At 38.1% G+C, this 18,401-nt stretch overlaps 1 protein-coding gene across 1 annotated transcript in view; it reads right to left on the reverse strand.

The window, feature by feature from the left end:
• ELP3 (elongator acetyltransferase complex subunit 3) overlaps positions 1-18,401 on the reverse strand; it is a 72,025-nt gene that overhangs the window by 4,689 nt on the left and 48,935 nt on the right. Inside the window, exon 14 of the mRNA XM_006906246.3 lies at positions 17,448-17,529. Within this exon, the coding sequence (XP_006906308.1) occupies positions 17,448-17,529 (82 nt within the window). The remainder of the gene's footprint in view (positions 1-17,447; positions 17,530-18,401) is intronic.

The raw sequence follows: 18,401 nt of genomic DNA on the forward strand, positions 1-18,401 counted from the left end.
TCTCTTCTAGGATGTTGTCTTGCAAGGGGAGCTGGCTGAGGAGGAAGCAGATGTTTGGAGGACGGCAGAGTGGGCAGGTGGACATAACCTGGGTCCCTTTTTGATACTGCTGAAACCATGCATTTACCCAGCCCTGAAGGAACTCTACCTACAGAGTTGTTATGAAATATGTTTTCCATTCGGTTTAAGCCATTTTGTTTTGGTAATTTTTTCTGTTGTGAAATAAACATAAAATTTACCACTTTAACCATTTTAAAGTGTACAGTTCGGTGGTATTAAATACATTTACACTGCTGTGCACCCGTCTCTAGAACTCTTCATCTTGTAAAACAAACTCCATACCCATTAAACACTAACCCCCAATTTGCCCCACCCCTGGCAACCACCATTCTACTTCTGTCTCTGAATCTGACTATTCTGGGAACTTCATGGAAGTGGAATCATGCAGTATTTGTCTTTTCGTGACTGGCTTATTTCATTTGGCATATCTTCAAGGTTCCATGTTGCGTTTAAGCCATTTTGAGTTTCCTATTACTTATAAGTGAATATATTATAACTTACATGTAAGCTTGAGGGAGTGATGAAGTCAAGTTACCATTTAAAATCAGAATTCAAAGCAGTAATTCAGACGATGCTACTCTCCTCTTTAAAATTGCTAATGGCGTGTCTCAAGAAAAAGCTCAAATTCCTCAGCCTGAATACAAAGTCATTTCCTGCCACAGCTGACCTTACTCCATAGCTGACCTTACTATTTACAGTCTGGGATTACCACACCAGGCATAATTTCCCTGAGCCACCATGCTGGCTTTGCTGCCCCCGCTCAGCAGCAACCACCTCCACAGCGCAGTCTTTCATGCTTGAAGCCCCAGCTGAGACACCACTACTGCCAGAGGACCTCTGCACCTACTTCCCCTATCCACAAGGAAGCCGGAATTCATAACCCCCCCTCTCTCCATGCTAGCTGTTCTAGTCTAGTAACTGCGCTGCTTTATTTTACTTGTACGTCTACCTCTCCTTTTAGAATGCAAGCTCTTGGAAGTCAATGACTCTTATTAGACTTAGTGCAATGTTTGGCATGTAATCAACATGCACTACATGCCTGCAGACTTATTAAGAGGCAAACCTTGTTTTATTGCACTTTGCTTCACTATGCTTCACTTTATTGCACTTCACAGATATTGCATTTTCACCAACATTGAGGGAAGACCTTCCACCGGCAAAAAGATTGACTTGCTGAAGGCTCAGATGAATTAACATGGTTAAAATGTTCATACTACCCAAAACAATCTATAGACTCCGATGCAATCAAAATACCAATAGCATTTTTCACAGAACTAGAACAAATAATCCTAAAATTTATATGGCACCACTAAAGACAATGAAATAGCCATAGTAATCCTGAGAAAGAACAAAGTTGGAGGAATCGTGCTACTTGAGATCAAACTGTACTACAAGGCTATAGTAATCAAAACTGCCTGGTATTGGCATCAAAACAGACACATAGATCAATGGAACAGAAGAGTCCAGAAATAAAATCACGCTTATATGGTCAATTAATCTATGACAAAGGAGGAAAGGAGATACAGTCTCTTTGATAAATGGCACTGGGAAAACTGGAGAGATACATGCAAAACAATGAAACTAGACCACTGTCTTATACTATATACAAGAACAAATGCAAAATGGATTAAAGACTTAATTGTAAGGCCCGAAACCATACAACTGCTAGAAAAAAACATAGGCAGTAAACTCCTGACATCGCTCTTAGCAATACTTTTTTGGGTATGTCTCCTCAAGCAAGGGAAAGAAGAGAGAAAAACAAATGGGACTACATCTAAAGAAGTTTTGCACAGTGAAGGAAACCATCAACAAACCGAAAAGACAACCTACTGAACAGAAGATATTCCCCAATGATACATCCAATAAGGAATTAATATGCAAAATATAAGGGACTCACAACTTAATACCAAAAAGACAATCCAATTAAAGAATGGGCAGGGGACTTGAATTGACATCTCTCTGTTGGGAAATACAGATGGCTAATAGACATGAAAAGATGCTCAACATCACTAATCATCAGAAAATGCAAATTAAAACCACAATGAGATGTCACCTCACAATCGTCAGAATCAATAAATCAATAAAAGTGTTGGCAAGGATATGGAGAAAAGGGAACCTTCATGCACTGTTGGTGGGATTGTAAACTGGTACAGTTTACAATACTATGAACACAGTATGAGGGTGCTTCAAAAAATTTAAAAAAACTACCATATGACCTGGAAATTCTACTTCTGGGTATTTATCTGAACAAATCTAAACACTAATTAGAAGAGATATATGCAGCACTATTTACAACAGCCAAGATATGGAAGCTCTCTAAGTAGACGAATGGATAAAGATGTAGAATAACAATGGAATATTACTCAGCCATAAAAAGAATGAAATCTTGCCATTTGAGAAAACATGGATGAACCAGAGGGTATTATGCTAAGTGAAATAAGTCAGACAAATACCACGATTTCACTTATATGTGGAATCTAAAAAACAATAAGTGAATAGACAACAGAAACTTGTAGATTAGAGAACAAACTGATGGTTGCCAGATGGGACGGGGGTTGGGGGATGGTGAAAAGGTGAGGGGATTAGGATGTACAAATTGCCAGTGACAGAAACAGTCACAGGGATGTAAATAAAGCACAGCACAGGGATTATAGTCACTCACACTGTAATAACTGTGCACGGTGTCAGACGGGCACCAGACTTATCGGGTCATCACTTTGTAAGATATATAAATGTCTAACCACCATGTTGTACACCTGAAACTAATAATATTGCATGTCAACCAAAATTGAAATATTGAAAGTACAGCTGACCCTTAAACAACAAGGTTTACATGTGTATGTGTGGACCTGCGCAATTCAAAGGGCAATTGTATTTCTGATCTAAGTTGGAAATCTGCAAATGGAGTGGGGGGCTTAAATTACATACATGGATTTAGGAATGTGAGGGTAGTAAGCGCCCCTCACCCCTGTGTTAAGGGTCAACTAGCCACAATTTACAAGTGTCCACTGTAAACAGCAGTAGTGGTTTACAGTGTTCCTTTCTTCTAACAGGACTAGGTAGCCTTCGGATAACCGCAAAGTTCAGTGATACAGAGGGCCCTGATTTCCTAAGCTTGCTGGTTAAAGGAACAGCTTTATGGGGTACAACTAAGCACACCTCAGTAAGAATTCCAACAGAGCATCCAGGCACCCAGGCTCTGCTTCTGCCTTTATGCAGGGGATGGGCCCAGAAACTACCACTAACTTGAAGAGAGGAACCTGGGCTTTGCTATATATCCTTTTGAAGGAAAAGCATATTTGAGCTCTTATTCTCAATTTTTAATAACATGCAATAGAACTGGGATGGAAAGTCTACTTCTAGAGCCTCTGGGAAGCTTTAAGTATCATGGGGTAAGAGGTATGACCTCTAGCTGGTCTGCACTCCAACCTCTTTCTACTTAAACAACTAAACCAAAAAATTCTCCATTTGTATTTCTTTGTGCCTCTCCTTTCTTGAAAGATTTCCCCCCATTTTTACAACCTACAGATCAGGCTGTCAAAAGTATTAGTATCGTTGGCCAGCTTAGGAAGGGAACACACCATCACCCGGGTGGGGTGAAGGCCACGTGCTGTTCCTGTCTCCTCTCCATGCTTAGTAGGGCTCCTAGGCAGTGTTCGTCACAGTAACTTTCCTTTTGTTAGGCAGCCAAGAAAAAGCAATTACATTTCACAGCTGACGTCAGCCAACCTCCTGGACTGACGTGGGCAGGCTGTCTCACGAGCCTCAGCGTAATGCTGCTCCTGCCCTTGAGAGATGCAGCGGGCTGCACAAGTAACCAAGTTATCCGCTCGGCCACCTGTGTATGGTTCTGCCAATCCCTGGGCTGGGGATGAGGAGTTAAACCTATGTGCTGCTGCCGTCCTCAGGGTGTCCCATTAGCAAAGCCAACACTTGTTAGTAGAGCACTTGTTTTATCCTGCAAGTTACCTAACAACCAGAATATACCTGTATCAATGGGGGGTGGGGTGGGGTGGTGGTGACCTTTATCTTACTCTTGGAGACAGGATAAATCTTTTTATCTTTATCACTTTACCAGTTGTGATAAAATGAGAAGGTGAAAAAAAGAATACCCTGAAATGTGCTTACAGTGATATTCTGATATCCGGCTTTAGTGAGCAGCCTGTATTACCTTTCTGGCCTCCACCACTGCCCCAGGATGTACATCTCTTTTGGGAGAAGAAAGTAAACTTCTGTGTATGCATAAACTTGATATCAAAATGACACATGACATTTCAGCTGCAGTTACCTTAGGTAGATGCAGCCCCAAGGCAAAGCATTCAATTAAAGACAGAGAATGTTGTCACTCTGCATGGGATGACAGGAATGGAGTGTGTAAGCCCCCTTCCTAGTTCCCAAGGCTGGCTGCCAGGAGCTGCTGGACCTCCCAATGAAGCTGCAGCCTGAGGGAGACCAGGGGCTACCGCATGTCTCTCATCTTTTTTCTGTACCAAATGCCTTTAAGCCTCAAGCCTCTAGCTGTGGGAGGGGGAGGATGCCTCTGCTTTCTGACCTTCTCTCCCTCTCTTTGAAAGATGTATAAGACTTAGCTTAAACAGTTTTGCTTACTCTAAATACTGAGGAAGAAAGTCAATCACATAAAATGTACATGCCAACTGCCCCAGCCACTGGCTACAGGAGCAGGTTATGAGTTGCTTGGTGCTCTTTCATAAAAGAGCGGGGTGGGGTGCTGGTGGAAATCACAAAACCTTAAGAAGATTGATCGAAGATGAAAATGGACCAAATCTAGCTGTTTAAATTCTACTATGATTAGTAAACATAGGGGGAGGAAGCAGGCAAAAGGAGTAAACTAGTCAATATGGTACCAGACTTGGCTGCAAAGCAACTCTGCTGCTTCACGTCACTACCGCCTTTTCTTTCTAAGGGTATAAATCCAACATTTTCCCTTTAAAAGAGAAAGTAAGTCAGGAGTAGGATGTGAGCCTAAACTCAACCTCGCTTGTAATTTTGACCAACTCCATCTCAAGACAAAAGCAGCAACAACTTCACAGCTGTTTGTGCTTTATAGTATAAAGCTAGAGGAGGAAGACACTTTGAGGAAGACACTTAAAAAAGTGCCAGGTATTGCATGCTAGATGCTGCACTAACTTAAAACCTAATAAGGTTGGAATTATTATGAGGAATGTGAATTTCAGAAAGGGTCATAACTCAAGGTCACACAGTGAGGAAGTAGAGCTGTAATTCAGACCCAGCTTGCTTGATATCATGGCTCACAGTATTTTTAAGGAAGTGCAGTGCCTGAGTTGTGGGTAATGCCCAACCCTGTTTCCCTCACCCTGGCCCTAAAAGTCAAGTCTGCTCTGTAACAGCACACCACTTTTACAGTACAGAAAGGACATGTGACTTGTCTTGATCACTTACTTCCTATATATGTGCCTAGTTTTTCAGTGTCCTTTGTTTTGATAAATCACTAGAAGAAACAAACATGCTGACCTTATTTCCATTTCACTAAGGTCTGATAACACAGGCGGGCAATAAAAACCTTAGTAAACAGATATGGCTTACGAGAATGTGAGAACTACTGGGAAGAGGATACTTCTCAATAACAACTTGAATCCTTTTTAAAATGAAGATATAGAGTTGGTGACAAAGATGAACTACATCCTAGAACAAGGTCAGACAAGTCAGGAGTATTTAAGCTTATAGAAAGAAGGTGTCAAAAGAAAATAAATGTACACTCAGAACTCTATACTCAGTGAAAACCTCCTTCAAGAATGAAACAAAATAAGGACATCGCATACAATCAATACTGGAATAATTTCCTACCAGCATATTACTAAAATTCTTTAGGCATAAGAAAATAATACTTGCAAAACAGATAAATTGTGATATATCCATATCACAGAACCCTGGATGTCAATGAAAATGAATAAACTACCTTAGAGACGCTGCAAGGATTCAAGAGCAAAGAAAGTGGTAAACATACTAGTAAATCTAAATAAATACTGACTGTATATAACAATAGTAATAATGTCCCGGGGCTTTTTGAAAATATATTCCATACACAGAAACTTCAGAAAAGAGGATATCTAAATGGCCAGTAAACATGAAAAGGCAGTCAAGTTCATTAGTCATCAGGGACTTGTACATTAAAACTATAAAGAAATACCATTACGTACTCATCATATTGAACAACTGAAACTCATACATTCCTGGTGGGATAGGAGTAAAAACAGCACTTTAGAAAACCACTTTGTAGATTATTAGTTGAACACATGTACTCTCTCAGGTATATATTCCATAGAAATGTGTGTTTATGAGCTCCAAGATACATATATAGGGATATTCATAAGCCCAACTGGAAACTACCAAAATACCCAGCAAGAGTAAAACAGATAAATTGTGAGATATCTGCATCATAGGATTCTACATATCAATAAATGAGCACAGCCACATACAATGTGACTCAATCTCACAAAAAACGTTGTGTAAGAATAGCTGGAACAACAATAAAAATACACCAAAATGATCCCACTTACCTATAATTAAAAACAAAACTAAACTTTACAGTTAAGGGATTCGAAATTAGGTAGTAGAATATAAAGACAAACATGGAAGAAAATACCAAAAACAATTAGGCTCCTGAGGGGAAAGAAAGAAGGGAAGGAGCGGGGAGGAGATCATGATTGGGAAGGGTCAACGGGAGGCACTTTTTGGGTGTGGGTATGTTCTTGACCTTGTTTACTATTTAATGAACTTTCCTATTTGTTACGGTTTACTATCAACTTTTAAAAACAGAGGATTTAAGTAATTTCAACTATGGGAATGCTCGTGTAAGTGAGGAAACAATTATTCATGCATATGGAAAATCAAAACTGGGTTTAGTGATTCTAACTGGACTAAAAAAAATACATATTTGTGATTTAATAGAAGAAATAATGAAGGAAATTTAACTGATCAAGTATTTACTGAGTATGTACCAGAAGCTTGGAAATTAAAAGATTTATCTCCTAGAATTTTTCAAGGAAAGAAAAATTCTGGCCTAATCATTTAAATATTTTCATGTCATCCAAGAAAATGGATGAGAGATCCGGAGGCGCGCCCGGCCCTTCGACGCTGCCTTTGTTAGGACACAAGCTGTCCTCCCTCGCTGGTTCAGTGCTGGACTGCATTAAGACTGAGCGCACGTCACATTCCTAAGGCCGAACTTGAAAAGAGACAGAAAATATGCTAATTCTATCCTTTGAAACTTAAATCTGATTTTTCTGATTAGATGCAAAAGACTGAGATGATGATTCATGATCATTTAATAATAAAAAAAAAAAAATCAGTAAAATAAAAAATTAAAGAAATTGTTTTAATTATTTTTTGGGTTCAAGTAATCAACTATTTATTGATGCTTGGTATATATGCCTAGCAGTATTAATTCAAGGCAAATGTATTCATTAGTTTCATTCATTTACTATTGAAATGAGACTATATCTCATTGATCTCTTAGTAGGATGGCGATATTTCACTTTTCAACAATGTACACTGATATGAGAGTTGGGAAAAATTTTTACTCTGAACACTTGAAGTGAACCACATAATGACCCTAAATGTTTGAAAGAAATTTTTTTCTTCCTGTTCTATTAAAAATCTTGTAAGATTATCCACATGTAACCTTAGCTCTTCAAAGTAGTTGGTTAGTGCAAATCATTATTACAGCATATTAGTACACTGTTCTCCATCACCTTGGAAGAGACAGAGACTATCTCAGAAGTCATGTAAGATCCAACGTGCTACCCAGCAGCCTAAAGAGTCCTCTATCCATTTCGAAATGGTTATATCACGACAATAACAAAGTAAAAAGGAACAAAAAATAAAAGGTAACTTGTAATGCAAGTATGGAGAATCTAAACAGAAGCTACTGTGGTAACCCACAGTAGGGTGATGCTGGTGGGTTAGCTTATAGCTCTTATAGGGTTTCTTCCTCACAGAGAGTCTGACAAAGGAGGGCCCACGATCATCTAGTTCAAAACAGTGGCTCTGTTCCCACCAGTGTGAAATGTTTGCTATGTCACAGATCATTCTCATTTCTTTGCTATTGTCCCAAATCATTATGTGTCTCTGCAGAAGTTAAAGACTGTGCTATTTACAACCTGGAAAGAAAAGAGATCCCTTCTATTTATAGTCTTTTAAAAAATAGACTTTAAGAAGGAAAATGGTGCTGTAGGGGAATTCCAGAGATCAGTCCCTCCACTGAAACAACCACTAAGCTGGGGGAAAAAACAAAAACAAAAAACCCCAACTTTTTGAGACACTAGAACCTGAAAAGACACTTAGAGGAATGCTTGATGAAGGGAGGCCACTGAACTTTGGTGAGAGAGCAGCAGATGAGAACCATCTACCACCCCCATTCCTAGAATGGCTGGCTGGAGCCAGGGTGGGCAGTAAGCCTGTGTTCTCCAAAAATGTAGGGCTGTGCATTTTGTCTGGTTTTGAAGGTCCTGGAGGGACTAGAGCAGATGCTTGCCTTTGTTTTGTTCCCTCCCACTCCCCAATAGGCTGCTTTCCCTAGGATGGCTATTGTAAGATTTGAATAGACATTTACCCACCTCTCCTTATCCCTTTTTAAAGATCCAAACATTTAAGGAAATCCCTGTCAGGTCACAGGCTGATTAAAGAGATAACGAAACAAATTTTAGTGGCCACATGCTACAAAGAAGATGACTGCAGAAACAGTTCAGAAAAGTCCCTCTACAAACGGATGACTATCCCTCAGGAGGGGGAGAATGTGATTTTTATAATACTCAAATGTGCAGTTCTCAAAAAATTGTGAAGCATACGAAAAACCAGGAAATGAGACTCATTCACTGGAAAAAAAGGATTCGACAGAAACTAAACTGTACCCAAGGAAGCCTAGACACTGGGATTACTAGGCAAAGCCGACTGTTTTAAGTATGCTCAGGAGCTAAAGGAAAAACCATGGACAAAGAACCAAGGGAGCACAAAAGAAAAGCAAAAGTCGACCAGCGGAACTACATTTAACTAGAAAGCTCTGTACAACATCAAAATCAAAATGAAAAGGCAACCTACAGGATGGGAGAAAATATTTGCAAACCATATATTGACTAAAGAGTTAATATTCAAAATATATGAAGAACTCATACAACTCAATAATAATAATTATAAAAAAAAACAGATTAAAAAATGGGCAGAGGAACTGAAGAGACATTTTTTAAAAGAAGATATCCAAATGGCCAATAAGTACATGAAAAGGTGCTCAATATCACTAAGCAGGGAAATGCAAATCAAAAACCGCAGTGAAATATCACCTCGCACCTGTTAGAATGGCTATTATCATGAAGACAAGAGATAAGCATTGGTGAAGATGTGGAGAAAAGGGAAGCCCTGTGCACTGTTGAGGGGAATGTAATTTGGTTCAGCCACTATGCAAGAGGTTCTTCGAAAATTAAAAACAGAACTACTATATGATCGAGCAATTACACTTCTGGGTATATATCTAAAGGAAATGAAAACAGGATATTGAGGAGATATATGCAATCTCATGTTTACTGCCGCATTATTCACAATAGCCAAGACACAGAAACCACCGAAGTGTCTGTCAATGAATGATCAGATAAAGAAGCTGTGGTATATATATACATTAGAATCTTACTCAGCCATAAGAAGTAGATCCTGCTATTTGTGACAACTGGAATAACCCTTGAAAGCATTATGCTAAGTGATATAAATCACTTATAAAGATGTAATCTCTGACAGCAGCAATATAATAGAGAAAGAGAGATGGCATGTTTACATATTATTAGAATTAAACTGGCATTATTCAAACTAGGTTGTTATAAGTTTAAGATGTTAATTGTAATCTCAAAGGTAGTCTCTCAGAAAATAACAAGTAACCATGATTGGCATGAAAATCTGATAACAGGATTGAAAGAAGAACCTTTGAATCCAGGTATGGCCAAAGACCATCCACCCTGAGAGAAGGCTAAATGAAGTTTCTTATAGAAAGGGGCTGGATGTCTATTAATTGCAAGTTAATGAAAACATATTCTATCACTTAGTATCCACAGATAGCCACCACCCACCACCATATCCTCTCTAAGAAGAGGTATTTCCATTGCCTTTAAATCTGGGCTGGTCCAATGACTTCTTTAACAGAATGGGGCAGAAGTCACACTGTGGTAGGCAGTCTCTAAGATGACCCCAAAGTTCACTGTCTTCTGCTATTAACGGTCTGTGTTATCCCTTCCCCTTGAGCAGGGCTGGACTCCTTGACTTTCTTCTGAGACAAGGTTATAATGACTATGGCTTCCACCTCAAGGCTATGATCATTGTGCTGGGGGAAGCAAGCTGCCGTGTGCTGAGCAGCCCCTGTGGCATGGTGAGGAACTTCGGCCCTAACAAGAACCGAAGCCTGCCAAACACACCACGCAGTGAACTTGGAGGTGGAGTCTTCAACCCCAATTGAATCTTGAAATGACAGTTCCAGATGACACCTTAAACTGTAGCTTTATGAGATACTTTGAGCCAGAGGCACCCACCTAAGTCACTTCTAGATTACTGACATAAAGAAAATGTGAGATAACTGCTTGTTATTTTCAGCCACCAAGTTTTGTGGTAATTTATTACATAGCAATAGATTATGAATATAAGATGTTCTGGGACTTCTAAGCTGAAGACTTCTCCTCCTTCCTCTTAGAACCTAGCCTTCATGCTATGAGAAACCCACGTCATATAAAGAAGAACCAAGGTACTTGTGCAGACAGCCCCTACTCAGCCCCTGTGACCAGCTAGAACTAAGACTTCAGACCAGCCACTCCAGCCAACGGCCAGCCATTTAAGCCACTCTAGCAGAGGCCCTAGACAGCATGTATCAGAGATGAGCTAGCATCTCTATGCTTTGCTGAATTTCTGACCCATAGAATCACTGAGCAAATAACATCGTTGTAGTTTTAAGCCACTGAATTTTGAGATGGTGTGTTATACAATAGATAACCAAAACCACCATTAAGAAGTAGGATTTAGTGTAAGAGGTACAGACCCCATAGGGTACAGGTCCGGGGCTTATGGACCAGTATACCGTACATTAGTGATTCCTTCATAAATTGTGGATAAACTGGACAACTGGATGCTTACATAGACAATGGGGGTATATAAGGAAACATTTTCCCATGGCCGCAATCTAAAACCCTAAATCCACCAGTTAATGTCTTGGAAATGTGAGCTGTTGGTCAGAGATAACAGTTTAAGCCAGGCTGACTAAAGAATAAGAAATTTCCTGTGTGTCCTGTTGGAATTAAAAATGCCCTAACTAAAAGGCTGTATTTCCAGCATCAGTTAGTTATCTGCTCACCCAAAGGCAAAGAATCTGCCAAATCCCTGCCTCTATTAAATTTAAAAGAGAAAAGCTTTATCGAATTCAATGAATTAAAAAAATTTTAAATGAATGATAGCACTGTCAAATATTTAGAGAAAATAACAGTACTAATTATACTAATGTTACATTAAAAAGGAGTTAACATTACAACAAACTTTATGACAGACAGCAGACCACTTTGGCTAAGGCTTCCTTCCTTAGAAAAAAGCCAATGAAGTGTCTAATTTTACCATAAAGGAAGTCATTGATATCAAAGCTTCCAGACTTCTCAGGAATATTATTAGGAACCTCATGATATAACCTATTCATTTTCCCAAGCAGAAGTGTACAATCACCATTTCCAATAGCCATAAACTAAGAGAAACGAGAATGGGGAGAAAAAGTCTACAAATATGTGTCAACATTAGCAAGGCTATCCTGAGACTTTAACATGCGTGTTCCTGAGACATGAGAAGATTCAACAGCATGGACCTGGGAGGAGCAGCGGCACTTGCCAATTGCTGTTCCTCAAATGCCAACAAGCCACTACCTGCTGGTGTCTCTAGCTTCTGCCTAGGAAACTTCACCAAAAATTCAGTTGCCCACTGTATCCAAATACCAGAAACTTGCCAGTGGTCTATTCAGAAATATCTGAAAACCATGCATTAATTAACAGTCATGTGATACCAACTGAGGGATGGGTCTAATGTACTTGATAGGCAATGTATACATACTGGTACCTGATTCAAGTACAAACGTATAAATATAAAATCAGGGAATAGAGTCCCGAGAAAAGCTATGCAACAATGCTTTCAGAGTCCAGTTAAAATACAGACATCAATTAGCAAACATTTAGCTAATTTGTTAAATAGCAAAATAGTATTCTGTCATCACTGCTGGTCTGATTAATAATTATGCTGAAATTAATAAAGTTCTTATAAAAGCAATATTTTCTGTTTTATTTATTGTCTTTAAAAAGATATTCATCACAACAAAATCCTACTGGAACATGCACCAAAAAAATAAAGGTGTATGATCATTGTTAGAATACCAAATTGAAGAAAGAGAGAACTATATAGAACCCTAACAATGTACATTTAATTAGGAAATAATTTATCAAAAAATAAATTATGTAAAAGGATGACATAGAAACTATAAAAGAGCAAGCAATCTTTTTCCTTCCTTTCTGAGAAGTCCTATATTAACACATGCACATGTGGCACAAACTGGTTTGCATTTGGCAGGCTTCCTGTGTCCATTACCAGACAGATCTAGTTACAAATGTACCCTTCTTTTCAACTAGATTATAATACAAAGAATAAAACTGCCTTCACCTCAAACGGAGAGAGATGTGTTGCAGCCAGGAATATAGGTGAAGTTTCTGGGGTCCATTAAGTAAATCTCAGCCATTTGTAGTTTAATGAAACAAAAATGTTATTTTCTGCCCACATATTATTTCATTAATCAGTAGTTCTGGGGTACAAGACCATTAATTTCAGTCCTAGGAAGCCACATTGGATCATACACGGCACAGGCACATTGATTTTTCTCACTGGTAGGAACTGGAGATGTGCCTTTAGTCATACAACTCTGAGCATCATGATTTAGAATGATCTCATTTCCACAGTGACTCGGTTACTCGCCCTATATTTAAGCCCTTCTTTTCTCCCCTTTTCTTTGCTTTTCTAATAGGTTTAAACAAAATGGCTATTAGTCTCTGACTTCAGTGATTTCTGTCATCAACCATTCAGACATTTTCCTCATTTCTCACCATCACTGTGTGATATCAACCTCGTACAATTTTTGGCCAATGGCCATATTAATTTTCTACTTGAAAGAACACAAATAGAATACTGCTTATGACGAAGGTAGGAGGGGGAGCTTGGGGAATAGCTGTTCGTCTTGATGCATAGCAATTAGCTTTGCAAACAGAAACAGTAACATGATTGGATCTGATACCTAGCCAAAACTGCCAAAAGAAAAAAAAAAATCATCTTGCTGATGGTACTGAGTGGCTTTTTAAATAGTGGCTATCGACAGTTATATTTGGCTTTTTGGAAATGGTATAAGCAGTGTGACATCAGAGATCTTCTGTTTCCATGGTGATTATTAGAGGTGGCATTTCAAATGTGGTTAGGTTCTACTGTATAATTTCTTGCACTTTACATCATAAGAGAAAAAACTGCTTTGCTTCATCTTAACATTTTTAAAGGAAAGAATGCTGATCATCCAAGTAAACACCATGGCTTTTAAGTTGATAAGATTTGTTAATCCTTAACAGATATGCGTTGACAGATGCTACAGGAGTAAGCTGGTGAGAGATACTGAAGCACTTGGACTTAATAGGGACTCATTAATTGCCTAGACATTTAGCAGCTATTAACTGTTATTTCCTGTAATTATTATAAAATACATTATTTTATAAACTGTTCTTATATTACCTATTTAACCCATTTTACACATAGGAAAAGATTATTTTCTTACTCTGAAGCAACTAATGCTGAGTTGCTAAACTATCTAAGTAGGGAGTAAACTTATCTTCCTCTGCAGTTCGGGACAACCTGCAGGGCGAGGGCTGAGTTAGCTGTCCAGCCCAATGTGAATGTGTCTCAAAGGCAGAGGAAGCATCTCATACTTCTTCCAACTGCCCTCTCAGCCCTGGTAGGAGATACTTAATAGCCAAACATTTCATTTTTGCTTTAATTTTCACGTTTAGAGTTGATAGTTAACTTTAAAACAGTCAGTTTACTAAGAATTATATATAGTTAAAAAAAATAGAATGAATAAACATTAAGTCTCTTTAAGAGAGTGCTTCATTCAACTCTGATAAACAAATTTTCAATTTTCTCATGTAGCTATAAAGTTTATCTTTTAAAAAATAAATCAGTGATAAAATATAAATATCTTCTATAAACAAAATATATTGAGGTAATGTAGATTAAAAACTGGTTTTTAATAGGGAAAAATAGAATGCATGGAGTTTTTCTGACTAGTGATTCAAATCAAATCTACTGTGTAGTTAATAATATTGATGAGAGGCAGAATCAAGGAGTATAAATCCAAGTAACAGAAAATCTGCTGGCAAGATGAAATCATAATGAATCAGAATATAATTTTAAAAAATTCTACATAAATGCATTCTAGTTACCGTAACTAGCATGATAAATGATCTGTCTCTTCCTTACCCAAGGTACTGGTTATGCCAGGGCAAAATATCTAGGCCACTACTGTATACGAGTTTTACGAAAGCCTACGAAGCAGAACAAGAATGGATTTACAAACTGAGGACGAGGTCAGAAAAAACTGTAAGACAGTTAGGTCACAAAGTACCACCAGCAATGACTGAAGTTAACAAGTGTCCACAAATTACTAAGAGGATTCAGCTACCTATGGTAAAATCATCATTTTTATTGTCAAGTACCCAACATACAATGAGAATGAGATCAGCTACTGATGAAATTAATGGGGTTCCTAATATGGTTTCAGAAAAGAATCTACATAAAATGTAATCAGTAGAACAACTGGTCATGTTAACTAAAAGAAATTAAGATACTAAGGGGGCAGAATTCTAGACTGTAAAAATTGTAAAAGATAACAGCCCATACTTGTTTTTAGTAAGGATAAAGATCCATGAAGATCAACTAAAATTATCCAATATCACAAGAAGAGTTACTGATAATATAGAAATAGACTTGAACCACATCCCACCCCTAAATGCCACATCTAATCAAGTATTATGAAGAAATGAAGCACACAAACACTGGTACTTTCACAAAGAGATTTTCATTCTAAGGACCAGCTTATGGAGAATAACTGACTTTTTACAAAAACTAATTCTGTCTCTGTCTCTCTTAAGCGTGCACGCGCACGTACATACAATCACTGCACTGAAATCAAAAGACCAAAGTCAAAATGAACAAACATGGAAGGGGAAAACATAAAAAACGTGTTATAAAAATAAACTTTAAATCTGCTCTCCTTAAAGTTATGAATAATGGACATCTCAAGTAGTAGCTTTTTCATTTGAATGATCAGATCTTGAGTCAAATGGAAAGTCAAAGCCCTCGGTGGCTTCCCTGATAGAAAGTGATATTGTGCTTATAGACCAGAGTGACAGGAAGTAATGCTTCCTTTCTCCCACAGAACTCACTTTAGTTCCAAGGCGGCCTTCCAGGGATGTTCCTATAGAAACCCCCTGACCAAAAAAGAAACCCCCTGTCCAGAAATCTAGTAGTCTAATTGTAGGAGCTGATAAGGAGAAAGGCTCTTCCATGTTATTTTTAGCAAGTCTCTTCTTGTTATTTTAAAAATTCTATAAGCAGGTGATCTGAAATTGAGCTATTATTTAGATTATGATAAAAAGCTAGAATGAGTATGGATGCTGATTTCTACTTAGAAAGGCACCCTGCTCATGAAAGGCAGAAACTGAGGCTCTTATGGGCAATTGAAATGTGACCTCAGGTAAGTCAGGGGCCCTCTCTGCATGTAATTTCAAAAAAAAAAAAAAAGAGATCATGAAGGCAAATGAAATAATGTGGAGAAAGGATAGAAAACCAATGCTCTCCATTTTAAGGTTAATTAGGTTCCCACAGATAACCAGAAAATCACGTGATTGCACATTAGACTTTGAGAGTACAGGCACTGCCAGGGTCACAGAGAATCCTCACCTTAATAGAAGAGAATACTACATTTAGAAGAGGATACTAAAACCCTGCTACTCAAAGTGTGGCCTGAAGATAATCAGCATAGGTATCGCTGTGAGCTTGTTAGAAATGCTGGCTCTGAGGCCCCCAGCCCAGGCCTAATGAGTCAGAATCTGCATTTTAACAAGATCCCCAGGTGATGCACAAACACATTAAAGCTTGCGAAGTACTGTACTGAGAACACTGACAGTGCTCCAGCAACACAGGCTACTGAAATTCCAAGTGATCTCAGCCCTCCACAGATGCATGTGGACCAGAGGTTAAACAATTGAGAGGTAAACATTTTTTTATTATACGTATCACTACTAATCAGATAAGCCTCATTTAGTTTCTTCTTCTTTAGTGGGATTAAAAATAACAGGAAAAATGATAAAGCTAGCCATGTTAAGAAATGCTTTATTAATCTGTCTAAATAATGCCAAAAACCACAGTCAGATCAAATGATTAACTGAGCTTGGGTCATTACATTTTTATAATTATAATCATTAAAACCTGGGCAAGGGTATTGATATATGATTGGCAACAACTTCTTTTTTAAAAAAATATCATTTCAACTTTCAATTTCAGAAAAGATTATGTTCTTAGAAGAACAATCTGTCTTTAAGAATGCAGCAATCTAGTGAGAAAACAAATGCTGGAGGAAAATAACCTATATTTTGATCCTGGCTTTAACCATGTTAGGTTCTTTTGGAATTAGTAAATTTTGTAAGGATACAATGCTAAGGAGAACTAAAAGGGTGTATACATTATTTCTTGTTCCACGTATACCAGAATGTTCTTTTCATGCCTGCTTCTCCAATTATCTGATGTCCTAGATAAGGTATGGGGAAACTTCCAACCAGAGGAAAGCTGGTCCCCAGGAAAAGCCACTGAGAATAATATTTAAAGAACAAGAAACTCTCCCTGTAAACATCCTGTAAAGACAACTGATACTCTATTTTAATTTTCTGAATTTTGATAATCTCCACATTGGTTTACATTTTTCTTAGATCCATATCATCAAACTTCATTTTCCCCAAGTAACTGGGCAAAATGTACAAGAGAATAGTTGACCATGACGACTAGTGTGACAGACTGATGACTCTTGAGACAGATGGCGAGGAGACAGGATACAGGCCTTGCCACTCAAATGGAGTGCTTCTGAAAGCTCTATTCCACCACATTGCTTATAGGAATTTTCTTTGTGTTTGAGCTCAAGTCTTAACTACTCAGTTCTGTCCAGTTTGGAACATAAATAGGGGTAAGAGAGCTTGAGGAAGTTTTAAGTGTAGTACAAAGTTAAATATGTGAATAAATCATGAACTTTGCCTTCCTCCACTTACCTGATATAACAGCTATTTTCCCAGATCCATGTTCTTCTCTAGCTATTCTTTCTGCTTCCTCCATCAGCAGCATGCCAAATCCCTACAAGGGACAATGGAGACAGAGAGTTAAGAAGAAGTCATTAAGAGGAGTCTATAAAACAAGAAGGCTAATATTTAGTTAATTGTTAAAATAACAGTGATAAAAAACCATTTATGGGAGTAAGGAAAGAGTTATATCAAAGGTGCACTACAGCAGACTAGGAAAAAAGTCCACTACAGCAGACTAGGAAAAAAAAAAAGAATAACTTTGCAACAAAAACCAAAAGGTATTTTGCAGATGATGTAATCTACTCACAGCAAGAGGGTAACTGCCTCTCAATTTCTGCCTTTTTAAACAAGTTCTAGGCAATCTCCAGGTGATGTAGTCTAGGGCATCTAATTTTATATGGAATAGCTGTCATCCTTTCAATTTCTAAAAGGCTTTGAAACCAGGCAATATTTGTAATTCACCAGTTTTGGGGTCTATGCTACATCCACCATTAGTGGCTTTAAGCCATTTCCCTGAAATTTGAGTTATTTATTTACTTTTTTAGGTTGTCTGGGGGGAGTGGAATAGTGTTCCACTATATGCCACATAGCTTGCATTTATGAAGTGCTTTAATTATTTCATAAGTGCTCTCACATTATTATCTCTTTTGATTCCATAATAGTTGAATCATTTGAAATTGCTGGTATTAAACCATTTCTAACTTTCAAAAATAGCATTTCATATGATTCAATCTAATATTATATCCACTTGATTGAATCTCAATTTGTCTCTTCCTCCTCCCGCCTCACATCCAAAGGGGGCAATATGGAGAGAAGCCATCTCTGAGCAACTAAAATATTGGTTCCTCTGTTTCTATACTTCCCTTTCCCCTTCTTTTGCTGTCTCTTCCTCTGCCTCCTTCCTCCCCCATTCCTTTTCTCTTT

This window comes from Pteropus alecto, unplaced genomic scaffold (genome assembly GCF_000325575.1).
Source record: "Pteropus alecto unplaced genomic scaffold, ASM32557v1 scaffold50, whole genome shotgun sequence".
NCBI classification, from domain to species: domain Eukaryota; kingdom Metazoa; phylum Chordata; class Mammalia; order Chiroptera; family Pteropodidae; genus Pteropus; species Pteropus alecto.